At 40.7% G+C, this 14,709-nt stretch overlaps 1 protein-coding gene across 1 annotated transcript; it reads left to right on the top strand.

Moving 5' to 3' along the window:
- The first annotated feature begins 1,370 nt into the window (after window positions 1-1,370).
- Window positions 1,371-3,469, top strand: LOC129731730 (gustatory receptor 68a-like). Its single transcript, XM_055691956.1, has 5 exons — window positions 1,371-2,494; window positions 2,555-2,704; window positions 2,804-2,872; window positions 2,946-3,035; window positions 3,097-3,469. The coding sequence occupies exons 1-5, from the start codon at window positions 1,664-1,666 to the stop codon at window positions 3,154-3,156; spliced, it is 1,200 nt and encodes a 399-aa protein (XP_055547931.1). The 5' UTR covers window positions 1,371-1,663; the 3' UTR covers window positions 3,157-3,469.
- The last annotated feature ends 11,240 nt before the right edge of the window (window positions 3,470-14,709 follow it).

Below are 14,709 nucleotides of genomic sequence, written 5' to 3' on the forward strand. Positions count from 1 at the left end.
AAACTTTAAAAATCGGGTGTAAATCGGGCGTTTCACCGATCGATCTGAAAAGTTACACAGTTGTTAGGGGACCCATGAGGAACACGAAAAGTGTATACGCATAAAAGCGCATAAAAGAGCATACGAGATATGCATTGGATAGTTAGCTACAGCTTCTAAAAAGGTACACATCATCGGCATTTGAAATGTCAGCAAAAAGGCACTGATCTACAAAAAAGTCTCATCCATTGGCATAGAAAACCGGCCAAAAAGAACATGCGACAGCAGTACACAAACTCAGTCAAAATCTTTTTGGAAAGTTCATTTTCCAGACAATCTACATAGTCATTTAATTTGGAAAAGTGGTGCGAAAAAACATTCGAATTGTTTTTTTTTATATCATCGGTATGGTTTAGTACAAATGCGTACGACGTCGTAAAACACCCATAAGCAATCAAGGATTGGCCCCACAACAAACAGGACGTTTCCTTCTAAGGTTTGCTTATGGCGGAAAAATGTAGTAAAAATAACACTAATGCGGTGAAAATGGCGCCACACAGAAAAAACCGTATGAAACGAAAGACGCAATTCTGTACTTAACAGCACGACAACAAAATAAGATCGAAAACCTGTAAGGTACGATACATCAGCTTCCTGGCAATGGCTAGAAATTTAAGGTCCTCGAACATAACTTTCCGCTGACTGCAAATAGAAAATATGTACACCACTTAGACCGAATCTCTCATGCGTTTGATGACCTACTGTAACATTGATGCTAGTTTAATTATTATACCGCGAGTGTCGTGCGACACGAAGGTTACTACCTTTCCACACTAGACAATCCTGATAACAATTAGCGACAGAACTCTTGCTTCGGCTAGAGTTCGTATCGGTACGTTAATCAGTACGTTTCTCGGAGAGGTCAACTCGATTTTGATATAGAACTAATAAAAGTGAGATCGTTTAATCACTATATAGTCATCGTGGGACGTAGTTCATTATAGGATATTCCAAATGGAACTTCTTCAGTGCTGAGTTAGTACATCGCTTTCTAGCCTGCATACGAAACTCGACTTAGGAAGGACCGCGAAAAAATATCCAGTTCGAATTTGACTTAACTAGAAATATTAACATATAGTATTCTTATTTTTATTATTTTTCATATCTTTTTGTCATATCGGTGCAAAATAAAAAGAATTTATGGAAGGTTCTGGTGAAGTGAGTATGAGCCATTTTTACGCGGTAATTGATTAAATTAATTGTTTCATTCTCCGTTTCCCATTGTGTTCTTATGTCTCACTCGTTATCGTCAGCATCAATATTATATAAAATTAGTAATGCTTACCATTACGCTTCATTGAAGCTGTCGATAAAGGATTGATAATTCCAGAACAACCCTATTCGATGCAATTAATAAAACACGAAACATGTCACCGATTATGAAAATAAAGTTTGTTTATTTTTTGTGGAAAACTTGTCACTTTAATCATTATCTTCATCGTTCCGTTACTGCTCGTTGCATCGTCACACCAGAAAAAAATTATTTAAGCATCGTTAAATTAACTTGTCACGGCTACAGTATGTGCTTATCACCCACTGCCGTAATTATTCATATCCATAACATTCAAACAGCCAGACCCGAAAGGCAAAATTACCGCTATCCCATTGCAATCCATCGTTAATCATGCTGACAAACCATCAACTGGTGAAAACTATCGGAAGATGTGTGATTCAACCGTTGCAACGATTTGGTGTGATACCCTTGTCGTGGGATCCTTACCGGAAGCAGTTCCAGCGATCACGATGGCTCACCCTAGCGTCGGTTGTTTTTGCCTTACTCTTCACCGCTGGGATGCCACTGCCGTTGTGGTACATGATCATCGCTATACCCTATAGTGGATCAGGACTTAGTGCCCATTTGGTCTCTGTACAAATAATTGTGTTTTACGTGATACTACCATTTGCGTACGCATCTCTGTTTATCAACTTTCGTCAGGTGGTACTGAGCCTGAACAATTTAGCCATGGTTTATTATGTAGTAGTTGAGGATATAAATCAAATAGATAGAAACCTTCTAAAAAAATACCTTTTAAAAATTATTGTAGTGGATATAATTTTGTTTTCTGTTGTTTATACTCTGTACATACCGTACGGAATAGGCAAAAACTATTTGCTATTGATTTCGTGGATTTGCAATGCCGTAAACAATTTCGTGGTTATGATGGTTTTAAATATGCTGCAAGTAACTGCTGTGTACGGATCTGCGATGTTTTGGAACATTAACACAAAAGTTTCAGAAATACTGGACCATCTGTGCCATTTCTACGTGGGAGAATTATTTTGGAAGCTACGAAATCAGCAAAAGTTGGAGTACCGTCGAAATATAGCTAACAAAATAGATGAATTGTGCTTCCTACATAGAGTGCTTGATTCGAACGTACAACGGCTGATATGTGCCTTCAGTTTTCCGCTACTAGCCATTTTTCTGTTTCTGTTCATCACAATACTATCAGATGTAAGTGATATGATTTTACAATTCCTAAAATGTATGTTAATCAAGTTAAATTTCTCCTAGATGTACTATGACTTCGTTCTTTTATTAAAAGAAACTGAAACAGGAAGAGACCTCAGCATCGGTCAAACCGTAAGCTCTGCACTACTCCTGTTGGTGTGCCTACTCCAATTCTTCTATGCAATTTCATTTTGTGCCCTATTCACTGGAAGAGTAAGTACTACCAAGCTTGTTCTTACCTAACTAATAAAAATAAATCATATTGCACATGTTACAATCACAATGCAACAATAACATTTCATCTTATTTCAGGCTGAAAAAACGGGACTCTTACTGACGAAACTTTTCCAATCGGACTTAGGACACCGCATCGAACTTAGTGTATGGTGAAAACACACCTCCGGTAATCTTGTTTTATCGAGCTTCAAGTTCTCTTCAAAAACACTATTTACAGATAAATGTTTTCACCCTTGAAACGTTGCACCACAATTACAGTATACGTTTGTTCGGTCTTTTTTCGTTGGATTTTACCTTTATGTATGCGGTAGGGTATAGCTCGGATTGGGTAAGGCTAGGGTGGTAACAAGCTTTTTCTTTTCTCACAGACTGCCGCAACTATGATAAGCTATCTTGTGCTGCTGGTTCAATTTGGATTGGCGGAATAGAGTCCAAGAACACGGCTAAATTTTCTGAGTTCACAAGTTCAAACAAACGAGAAATAAGCAATACACAAATAGTGGCCATCGTAAACATTTTGCACCAGTCCAATAGATAAACATCTGGTGAAAAAGACGATATTGTTCCCCAAACCAAACCCAATTGACAATATGATATCTTGGATTGATGCCGCATAGATTTCTTCATTCTGGGCGTTAGGACTTTGCTGCAATGCAACACAAGTTTTTGGCATCATTTAAAAAATAAGCAGAAGGTTGTATCCAAGGCACAACCGCGTGACTGACATTAAATAACGCGCATTTTGGCATTAACTAATGCATGGCTGAGTACTTAAATAAGTAGGAAGTACTTCTGTTTGTATTTTAATAAATTAACCAGATGGTCAAAACTTTATCGCAGGACATCAGTTGGAAAAAAAATTCTGGGGCGGAATGGGTTGTGAGAAATGAAGGTATACACTCATTTTGATGCGTTTTTTGCGGTTTTTGTAAGCGTTTTTGTTCACGCCCTTCTTCAATCAATATCAATATTTCCCACCAGCCGCACTCTACTGCTCCAGAAAGAGCCTTCCGCTTTGCCGGTCGATGCGTGTGGTGCAGCAAAAACCATACAAACATGAAATCATCGTCTGCTGCAGCTAATGTGCCAACCAATCTTGTTGAGCTTGATATGTTTTAAGTCACGCATGATACGATTACTACCGCCGTTAAGAAACTTTAATGTTTCTTACACTTTTGGCCCCGACGGAAAACCGGTCGTTCTTCGGCCGTTGTATCGATATATTGGCTGCTTCACTTTGCACCATTTTTAACTAATCTTTGGCTCAAGGAAAGTTTCCTGAGGTAAGCTCTATTGTATTGAATTGCACAATCAGCTACATTCCTTCTAATTTGTGAAGAAAAAAAAACTACATTTCTTCGGACCAGCGTGGTTTCGTTCCTGGATGATCTTCTGTGTTTCACCTCGAATTGCATTTCTGAACTCGAACGAAACTGAACAAAATTTCCCGTCTTGGTGCTTCATCACGGTTCGTTAAGTGGCTTGAATCATTCCTGTGCAATAGAACAAATCCGGTGTACCACAGGGTAGTAACCTACGACCGCTTTTTTTTCATTATTTTCTTCAACGATCTCGCTGATGCACTTTTTTTCCCTTGTAGAAGACTGAACCACTGCGACCATTGTTTGATCTATTGTGGTGTGCTTCACCTTACTCTAAGTGCGTACGAGCAGGTACATCACTATTTGGCGAGTTGATGTCCTTGCTACATTGCACATTTATCCCAGTTGGGCAACGCACTTCGTATGAAGTTTATTACCTCACCAGGACTTTCCCTCCAAATTTCGGTAGGTTCTATGTGTCCCTTACCGAAGATACGCAATCTGCGTTGTATTAATACTCGGCATTCACAGAGTAGATGTTCTATAGTTTCGCTTTCAATACCACACAGGCGACATTTATCATCATCAAGTTTGCCTATCTTCTTGAGATGATACTTACTCGGACAGTGCCCTGTAATAAGACCTGTGAGTGTCCTCAAGTCTTTCTTATTTAATCTGAGCAGCACGAGGCTCTTCTCGCGATTTGGCTCTATGAATTTTTTCGATTGTCGTAATCCGCTTATGACATCCCAGTTTGCTTTGATGGTCACTTCTTCCCATTCACCGAGTTCAGCTTTTAGAGCGCTCGGGTAGATTCCACAGAAAGGTTCTGGGCCAACAAAGTTAGTAGATGACCCTTGTCTGGCTAGTAAGTCGGCTTTCTCGTTTCCTTCGATTCCACAATGACCAGGAACCCAGTATAAGTTCACCTGGTTTTTCATAGCTAACTTTCGGAGCGACAGGATGCATTCCCACACTAGTTTAGAGTGGCAGAAAGGAGAATTCAGGGCTTTAAGTGCTGCCTGACTATCACTGAAAATGCATATATTTGCGTGTCGATAATTTCTTTCCAGACACGTAGGGGAACAACGGGCAACACGGACAGGGCGAGCAAGATGGACCGTTGCTCATTTCTATATAAACCATTGAAATTAACACAAATCAGTTATGCCAGTTACATACCAACAGGATCCTGGGAGTTTCGAGATATTATGTAGATTGAAACAATAGTTAGTTATTTAAGAAATAATCAAGATAAGCTCACCCTCAACAGTAAAGCAATGTGATGTAGTTTTGGCCGTGTCGAATTTAAGCTTCTGCTTCGGTAGAACTTCAAAAAAAATATAGTTTTCAATTACATTGGAATAATTGAGCATATTTGAGACACGTGGGTGAAGATAGTTTAGTGAAAATATTATTTTTTTGGAAATCACATCGACCCAAACAAGTGTTTGCCTCTTGGGCAAGACGGTCAGATGTTGTGTTAGCAAAATGGGCAATCTGAGAAAACGACAATAGCACCATTTATTTTTTTTTCAGCATTCTTAGCATGCGATATGAGACCTAAAGTCATTAACTCTCATTTGAAACAAAAATCATCATTAAAAACATTGTTAAAATAAGTAAATATACTACATGTAAATGATGGGAATGATTCCATCGGCGCAGCCGACGGTAAGCTTCAAACACGTGCTTTTTTGCGTAGCGCGTCGTCCCGTATAGAAAAGAAATTTGCTATAGTCTATCATAGGTCTGTCTTACCAGCACAGCTGGTCCGTTTCATATGCACGTTGAGAAATAGTGGTTTTTCGAGACTGTTTTTATTTCAGTGAAAACTAATATAAAATCACTCTAAAAAGGAAAGATTTGCATTATTTTATGAAAAACACTAGTCAATGTCGAATATTATGAATATCGTTGGTTGAAATATTGTGTTTTGAGCAGAATAATGAATGATTTCCTTAGGGTGACCGTCTTGCCCGTTGTTCCCCTATTCGTGCATTCTATTATCGCGTATATTTCCGCCTAGAATACTGTTGGCCAGTATCCCATGGGGAAAAATTTATTAATTCCTGGTCTTGTGAATCCCGCACCCGCAGAACCATTCATTTTAGAACCGTCTGTATAGAAGCAAAGTGAACCATCCCGAATTGTGGGTCCACCTTGTTGCCAACTTTCTCGTTCTATCTCTACTGTTCTGTAAGGAATTTCGAAATTTGGTTTCCTCTCCAGCCAATCCTTCTTACTTTTTATTAGATTGTTTATTTGGATATCTTTCAGTATTCTCAGGTGTCCTGTTAGATCTCCTTCTTTTAGGTTGCACTGTCGATTTAGCCTTAGAGCACTTTTTTCCGCTTCTAGTTGAACCACCTGATGATGTGGAAGAAGGTGAAGTATTACATCTAGTGCTTTTGATGGAGTGCTTCTCATAGCTCCACAAATCGATGCACAGGCCAACCTTTGCATTTTACCTAGCTTAGCTTGAGTGGATGTTTCAGTGGTTTTGGGCCACCAAACTAACGAGGCGTAGGTTATTCTGGGTATGATTATTGTTTTATATATCCAGTGTATCATGCTGGATTTGAGACCCCATCTTTTTCTAATGGCTCTGCTGCATACCCATAGGGCGTTTGTGGCCTTGATAATTGTTTGTTCTATCGCTGATGCACTTGGATTAGTTGCAGATTAATATACGCCGATGATTTGAAAATATACTTAGCGATTCGCACCACCGAAGATTTTTATTGCCTGCAATCAATATTTCTGTGACGTGGTGTAAACTAAACTCTCTGATTTTAAGTACTGCAAAATGTTAAATAATAACCTTTAAACCGCATCAAAACGCCAATATTTTTTGATCATGCGGTCGATGGGGAAGTGCTGCGACGAGTTGATTCCGATAACGTTTAATCAACGCCGTGCTGCAATTGTTTCGTAGCAGCAAGTCGGCAATAGATAAATTGGACGTGACTTCAAGGACCCTCATTGTTTCAAAGCTCTATCCTGCTCACTGGTATTTGCTCGTTTGTGTGAACCTTCACGAGTGTCGAGCATAATTTTGAATTTCGCGAGCCTAGTCATAATTTTAAACAGCATTGAAAAAAATGTGGGTCATTCCATACGAAGTGTACATGCCACTTGGACACGACCATCACAGATTTTGTTCAAAGTTGGGGGAATTGTTCATCATACTGTTTCTTTGGAAAAATCCCAAACTTGGTGTCGATTGGAAAACCCCCCCTGTTTATTGCAAAGTCACGCATATTTTTTTCAAAATCTCTTTTTTCTTTTTCTTACAATTCATAGACGTAAGATGTCCGAAAAATACTGATAGATGATTTTTGAAGAAAATAAACCAAGGAATCCAGAAAAAATATAAATTTCGAGCTGAAGTATTGCCAGATAAATTATTTTTGTATTTGAAAACTAAATTTACATTTTTCGGCAAATGCAGCCATTTTTATCTTAAATTTGATAATTTCATCGTGTTCCTTGGAAAACTTCACATAAGAAACAACTATCATCCCGAGGTAATATGAGCCAATCTCGAGATATCACAGTTTTACGAAAAAAGTTGTACTTACCTTACCAGTCAGCTCCAGGCCGAAGTGTCCCTTGCTGTTCGAAGAAGTCGTCTCCATTCAACTCGGTCCATGGCTGCAGCTCGCCAGCCATGTCGTCTGCGGAGGCCCCGCAGGTCGTCTTCCACTTGATCGAGCCACCTTGCTCGCTGCGCGCCCCGTCGCCTTGTTCCAGTCGGGTTGTTATCAAGAACCATTTTCACCGGGTTGTCGTCCGACATCCTAACGACATGCCCAGCCCACCGTAGTCTCCCGATTTTCGCCGTTTGAACGATGAGTGGTTCTCCCAGCAGCTGATGCAACTCGTGGTTCATCCGCCTCCGCCATGATCCATCTTCCATCTGCACTCCACCACAGATGGTACGCAACACCTTTCGTTCGAAAACCCCAAGGGCGCGTTGGTCCTCCACAAGCATAGTCCAGGTTTCGTGGCCGTAGAGGACTACCGGTCTGATCAGTGTTTTGTAGATGGTTAACTTCGTGCGGCGGCGGATTTTATTCGAGCGGTGTGTCCTCCGGAGTCAAAAGTAGACATGATTTCCTGCCATAAGGCGTCGACGAATTTCTCTGCTGGTGTCGTTGTCAGCAGTCACCAGTGAGCCCAGGTACACGCACTCGTCTACCACCTCGATTTCATCACCGCTAATATGAATTCGTGGCGGGAGGTTGACACTGTCTTCTTTGGAACCTCTTCCTCTCATGTACTTGGTCTTCGATGCGTTTATGGCCAGCCCAATTCGTCCGGCTTCAGCCTTCAGTCTGATGTACGTCTCCGTCATCTTTTCAAGGGTTCATGCTACAATATCAATGTCATCGGCGAAGCCAAAGAGCTGAACAGACCTTCTAAAAATCGTGCCACTCGTGTCGATACCAGCCCTACGTATCACACCTTCCAAAGCGATGTTGAATAGCAAGCACGATAATCCATCACCTTGCCGTAATCCTCTTCGAGATTCGAAGGGACTCGAGAGTGTCCCCGAAACTCGAACTACGCATATCACCCGATCCATCGTCGACTTGACCAACCGTGTCAGTTTATCCGGAAAGCCGTAATCGTGCATAATCTGCCATAGCTGGTCTCGAACGATTGTGTCGTATGCCGATTTAAAATCGATGAACAAGTGATGTGTGGGCACGTTATACTCACGGCACTTCTGTAGGACCTGCCGTACCGCGAATATTTGGTCCGTGGTGGCGCGGGCACCCATAAATCCCGCTTGGTATTGCCCCACGAATTCCCTTGCAAATGGTGATAGTCGACGGCACAGAATTTGAGAGAGTACCTTGTAGGCGGCGTTCAGCAACGTGATTGCGCGGTAGTTGCAGCAATCCAACTTGTCGCCTTTTTTGTAGATGGGGCACACTGTACCCTCTATCCACTCCTCCGGTACTACCTCCTCCTCCCAAATCTTGGCAATAACCCAGTGTAGCGCCTTAGCCAGTGATTCACCACCGTGTTTTAACAGCTCGCTGGGGAGTTGGTCAGCTCCAGCGGCTTTATTGTTTTTCAGCCGGCCGATCTCCTCTCTAACCTCCTGGAGGTCAGGGGCTGGGATTCTGTCGTCATCTGCGCGTACACCGAGATCTACTACCACTCCGTCGTCGTCCTCTGCTACATCGCCATTGAGGTGCTCATCGTAGTACTGCTTCCACCTGTCAATCACCTCACACTTGTTCGTGAGAAGGTTGCCGCCCAGGTCCCTGCACATGTCGGCTTGTGGCACATAGCCTTTGCGGGAACAGTTCAGCTTCTCGTAGAACTTTCGTGTGTCATTCGCACGGTACAGTGCCTCCATCGCCTCGCGATCTCGATATTCCTCCTGGCGCTTTTTCTTCCGTAAGACCGAGTTTTGCCTGTTCCGTGCGCGTCGGTAGCGCTCCACGTTCGCCCTCGTTTGGTGTTGCAGCATTCTCGCTCGTGCTGCATTCTTCTCTTCCACTAACTGTCAAACCAGTCGTTTCTCCTGTTCGGAGCCATAGTACCAAGCGCCGCTACAGCAGTACTACCTTTGGCTGATCGAATGTCCCTCCAGCCATCTTCAAGAGTAGCTGCGCCAAGCTGCTCTTCCGTTGGTAATGCTGCTTCCAACTGCAGCGCGTACTCCCGTGCAACTTCGGCGTCCCGTAATTGCCCAATGTTTGGTCGCGGTGGGCGACTTTGACGCGTGTTTCAAACCGTCGAAAGTTTTGAGCGCATGCATACTGCAACAAGGTAATGGTCCAAATCAATGTTCGCACTGCGGTAGGTGCGAACGTTGATGACGTCAGAGAAGAATTTACCATCGATTAGAACGTGGTCGATTTGGTTCTCCACTTGTAAGTCAGATGATCTCCAGGTGGCTTTGTGGATGTCTTTGCGGGGGAAGAAGGTACTTCTTACTACCATACCGCGGGAGGCTGCAAAGTTCACACATCGTTGGCCGTTATCATTTGATGCGGCGTGCAGGCTATTCGCCCTATCACCGGTCTGTACATTGCCTCCCGTCCTATCTGAGCGTTCATATCACCGATGACGATCTTAACGTCCCGTTGCGGACAGCTACCATACACCTGCTCCAGCTGCGCATAAAACGCTTCTTTCTCATCGTCGGCTCTTCCTTCGTGTGGGCATTGCACGTTGATGATGCTGTAGTTGAAGAACCGGCCCTTAATTCTCAACTTACACATCCTCGCACTGATCGGCTGCCACCCGATCACGCGTTGGCGCATCCTACCCAGCACTATAAAGCCCGTTCCAAGCTCGTTGGTAGTGCCACAGCTCTGATAAAAGGTAGCCTCTCGATGTCCGCTTTTCCATACCTTCTGTCCCGACCAGCAAAGTTGTAAACGAAAAAAGTTGTAAACTTCGTAAATATTCCATTTTATAATTTATAGACGTAAGACACCCGAAAAATAGTGAAAGGTGAATTTTGAAGAAAATAAACCAAGAAATCCAAAAAAAATATTGTTTTTGCCCGGAAGTGTTGCCAGATAGAACATTTTTGTATTTTAAAATTAAATTTGCATTTTTCGGCCAATGCAGCTAATTTAATTTTAAATTTGATAGTTTCATAGTGTTTCTCAGAAAATTGTACGTAAGAAGCACTTCATACCCCGAGGTAATATAAGCCAATCTTGAGATATAACATTTTTACGAAAAATTAATTACGAAATTCAGAACTATTTTCGTAAAAATTCTATATCTCGAGATTGGCTCATGTTACCACGAGGTGAAAAGTGTTTCTTAGGTTAAATTTTCCAAGAAATACGATGAAACCATCGAATTTAAAATAAAATTAGCTGCATTTGTCGAAATATGCAAATTTAGTTTTAAAATACAAAAATAATCCATCTGGCAGTACTTCCGGTCAAAAATAATATTTTTCTGGATTCCTTGATTTATTTTCTTCTAAATTCACCTAACACTATTTTCCGTGTGTTCTACGTCTATAAATTGTAAAAAAAACTAATTACGAAGTTTACAACTTTTTTCGTAATAATGTTATATCTCTAGATTAGCTCATATTACCTCGGGATGATAGTTGTTTCTTATGTGAAATTTTCCAAGGAACACGATAAAATTATCAAATTTAAAATAAAAATGGCTGCATTTGCCGAAAAATGTAAATTTAGTTTTCAAATACAAAAATAATTTATCTGGCAACTCTTCCGGTCAAAACTCATTTTTTTGTATTCCTTGATTTATTTTCTTCAAAAATCATCTATCAGTATTTTTCGGACAGCTTACGTCTATGAATTGTAAGAAAAAGAAAAAAGAGATTTTGAACAAAAAATGCGTGAATTTGCAATAAACAGGGGGGTCCCACAGAACAGGGGGTATTCCAATCGACACCAAGTTTGGGATTTTTCCAAAGTGACAGTAGATGAATAATTCTCCCAACTTTGAGCAAAATCTGTGATGGTCGTGTCCAAGTTTGTGCTTTTTCGTGGTCACTTCGTATGGAATGACCCATGTACAAAAATTGCCGTCTTTTTCATGGGTTTACCTTCACACGCACTGACGAAGCTGCCCATGTAGCATCAATTACAACAATCCATGAGTCAGCTGATAAAAATTTGACTCGAGCTCTCAACGTGACGATGAAAAAAGTGAAGTTACTACGTTCAGAAGTGTGCGCGTTCAAAGAACGGTACCCCACCGCGTCGACAACGGACATCGTGCGGCATAGGGACGCACCCGTTCCGGCAACTACAACATCCTGACACTATTGGACAACAATCAGAGCATCGAAAGAAAGCCCGGTTCCGAACGTCTGACGACCCTTAGCGACAAGAAGCTCCAAAGGATGGTGAAGAGGAAGACCAGGAAAAAGCGGCTATATCGCTGCGTGCTAACGTGGCGGTGGTGATGGAAGTCGAGACCTATCTCACCAAGGATGGTGAAGAGGAAGACCAGGGAAAAGCGGCTATATCGCTGGTGCTAACGTGGCGGTGGTGATGGAAGTCGAGACCTATCTCACCAAGGATGGCAACGACTGGTAGGGCACTTCGTATTTTGCTTTCCCAACGAAGAAAGTGAGCTTCGAGCTGACACATTCATTTCAGGCATCAAATTCCCCAACAAGGTACAGCTGTGGCTGATGTGGTACACAAGTCGGTGAACTCGCACAACGTCATCCAGCTAAAAAAAAGTTGAGCCTTTGTCACCCATGAACCTTCCCTATTCCTCACTACCCACTCGGAAAATAGTGTGATGCCGGCCCTGATGTCAGATAATACACTTATAAATGAACTATTTAACAAATATATGGTTACCATGGGCGCAACTAAGGAAAATTTCTAGGGGGGGGGGGGGGCTAGTTTTCATACATGTCATTTAAAAAAAAGAAAAAAAAGAGTTAAAATGCGCTTGTTTAATAATGTATAAAATAGCGTCGTAACAGTAGAAAAAATCCAAGAAAAAATTGTTGAAAATGCATGACACATTGAAATCTGGTGTTATCCATTTTTTTTTTCAAAATCTCAATCTCAGCTCGAAAATCATATAAGGTCGAATATTAAAAAAAAAATGTTTGTTAGATAACACCAGACCTCGATGTTTATTTATTTCTTCTGGAACATATAGGCTTTGGGTCCGTTATTCACACTTAATATTAAAATACAATAAAATAAAGACAAAACTACAATCAATTAACAATCATGAAGTTGTCCTCTTAAATATAAACTTAGTCTGTTTTTTTAAGATTGCAGGCGACATGTCGATGTTAACAATATGCTGTAGTTCATTAAATGATCTCATGAAACGGCATGAACCTATCATGTTGTAAATAATTCCGAGCTCGTTGCGGAGGGTTGAACACTCTTGAATTTCTTAGCGTAACCGTATTGCTATTACGATGTATTCGAGCTGAAAGGGTTTGACTATCAGTCCGTCCTGCTAATACATTGGTGAAGAATACTATGTCAGCAATCCTATGTCGGCAATGTACTGTGTCAATGGTAACTAATGCACACAATTCTTGATAGGCAGGTCGTTGATCACCATTGCATCTATGGTTCCGTAAGGCAAAACGCACGAACTTTTTTTAAATTCCTTCAATTCGTTGAATATGTGTTACATATTGGGGGTGCCAAACACCGCTCGCAAAGTCTAGCTTACTCCGCACTAGCGCTTTGTAAATGGCTAATATAGAATAAGATTCTTTGAGATCCCGTCCGTACCGTCTCACAAGAGAAAACAATTTTAAGCTGTCTGTTACTACATTGTCGATATTGTTTGTAAACGAAACTTGTCGGTCAAATATAACGCTTAGATCACGAACTTTTTCTTTACGTGGTAACTCAGTTCCATTGAAATGATATTTAAACTCGATAGGAGATATTTTACGAGAAAATGTCATAACTGAACATTTTTCAGCGTTTAGACCACTATCCAAGCAGAATTGCCCAAAACTTTGCATGTCCAGTTGTAATTTAGAACAATCGTCATTTGCTTTAATGGGCAAGAAAATTTTCACATCATCAGCATAAATCAGAATCATGGCATTAGTCAATTTGTCGGGAAGCTTGTTCATCACGAGTACGAACAACAGTGGTCCTAAATGGCTTATTTTGCGAAACACTTTGAATTCCTGAACCATCTTTACCGATCGACAAAGATTACGACGAATTTTTTCGCGAACTGCTTTCATTAAATTTGAAGTTGGAATCAGAGATGCCAGATGTCTTTGAAAGGAGTCTGCAACTGTTTGAAAACCCAGAAAAACATACTTCAGTGCAGGATATTGCTAATAGCACTTTCCTAGTGCCAAGGTAGCAAGTTTCTGTTCAGCATACGAAACTCGAGTCAGGAAGGAACCCCAAAGGATAGCCAGTTCGAATTCGTCTAAGCTAGGAATTTTGATATATATTTTTTTATTTATTTTTTTTTTTTTCGTATGTATTGTCTTCTCATCTTGGTGCAAAATAAAAATATTTTTTTTAGTGTCTACCACTAAATATGAGCTATTTTTTGGTATTAATTAAGTGCTATAATATCATCTAAATAAAAATCTGGCATGATTTGATATACGAAAAAGTAATTAACAATTGTATTCCGCATCAAAAATTGAAGCCATCAACAGAAAAATAATGAAATGACGAGATTGATTTAGGGTATCGAACGGCTTCGTCAGTGGTTTTCTTCGGCAGTTTTTCTGCAGCAATATTATTCAAAAGGGGGCCGAAGAAAACCACTGACGAAGACGTTCGATACCCTAATTAATATCTTATTCTCCTTTTCCCATTGTGTTCTTACGTCCTATATAATAATGATTACCTACGTTTAATGAAATAATGACGCTGACGATAATAAGTTATCGTCAGCATTATTATTATATAAAAATAGTAACACTTGCCGTATCGCTTCATTTAAGGCCTCGATTCTGGCCTGTTAAGTCCGAAACAACCCAATTCGATGCAACATGTCACTGATTATCCTCTAACGAGAACTTTTCCAGGTATGGTTTTCTCGTGTTCTTCCCAATCTGGGAAAAATACGGTTTATATGGTTTCGTATCACTCTGATCATAAATCATTTCATTACTGATCATTGCATCGTCACATCAGAGGAAAAAAATATTCAAACATCCTTTAATTA

The sequence above is a fragment of the Wyeomyia smithii genome, chromosome 3 (genome assembly GCF_029784165.1).
Source record: "Wyeomyia smithii strain HCP4-BCI-WySm-NY-G18 chromosome 3, ASM2978416v1, whole genome shotgun sequence".
NCBI lineage: Eukaryota > Metazoa > Arthropoda > Insecta > Diptera > Culicidae > Wyeomyia > Wyeomyia smithii.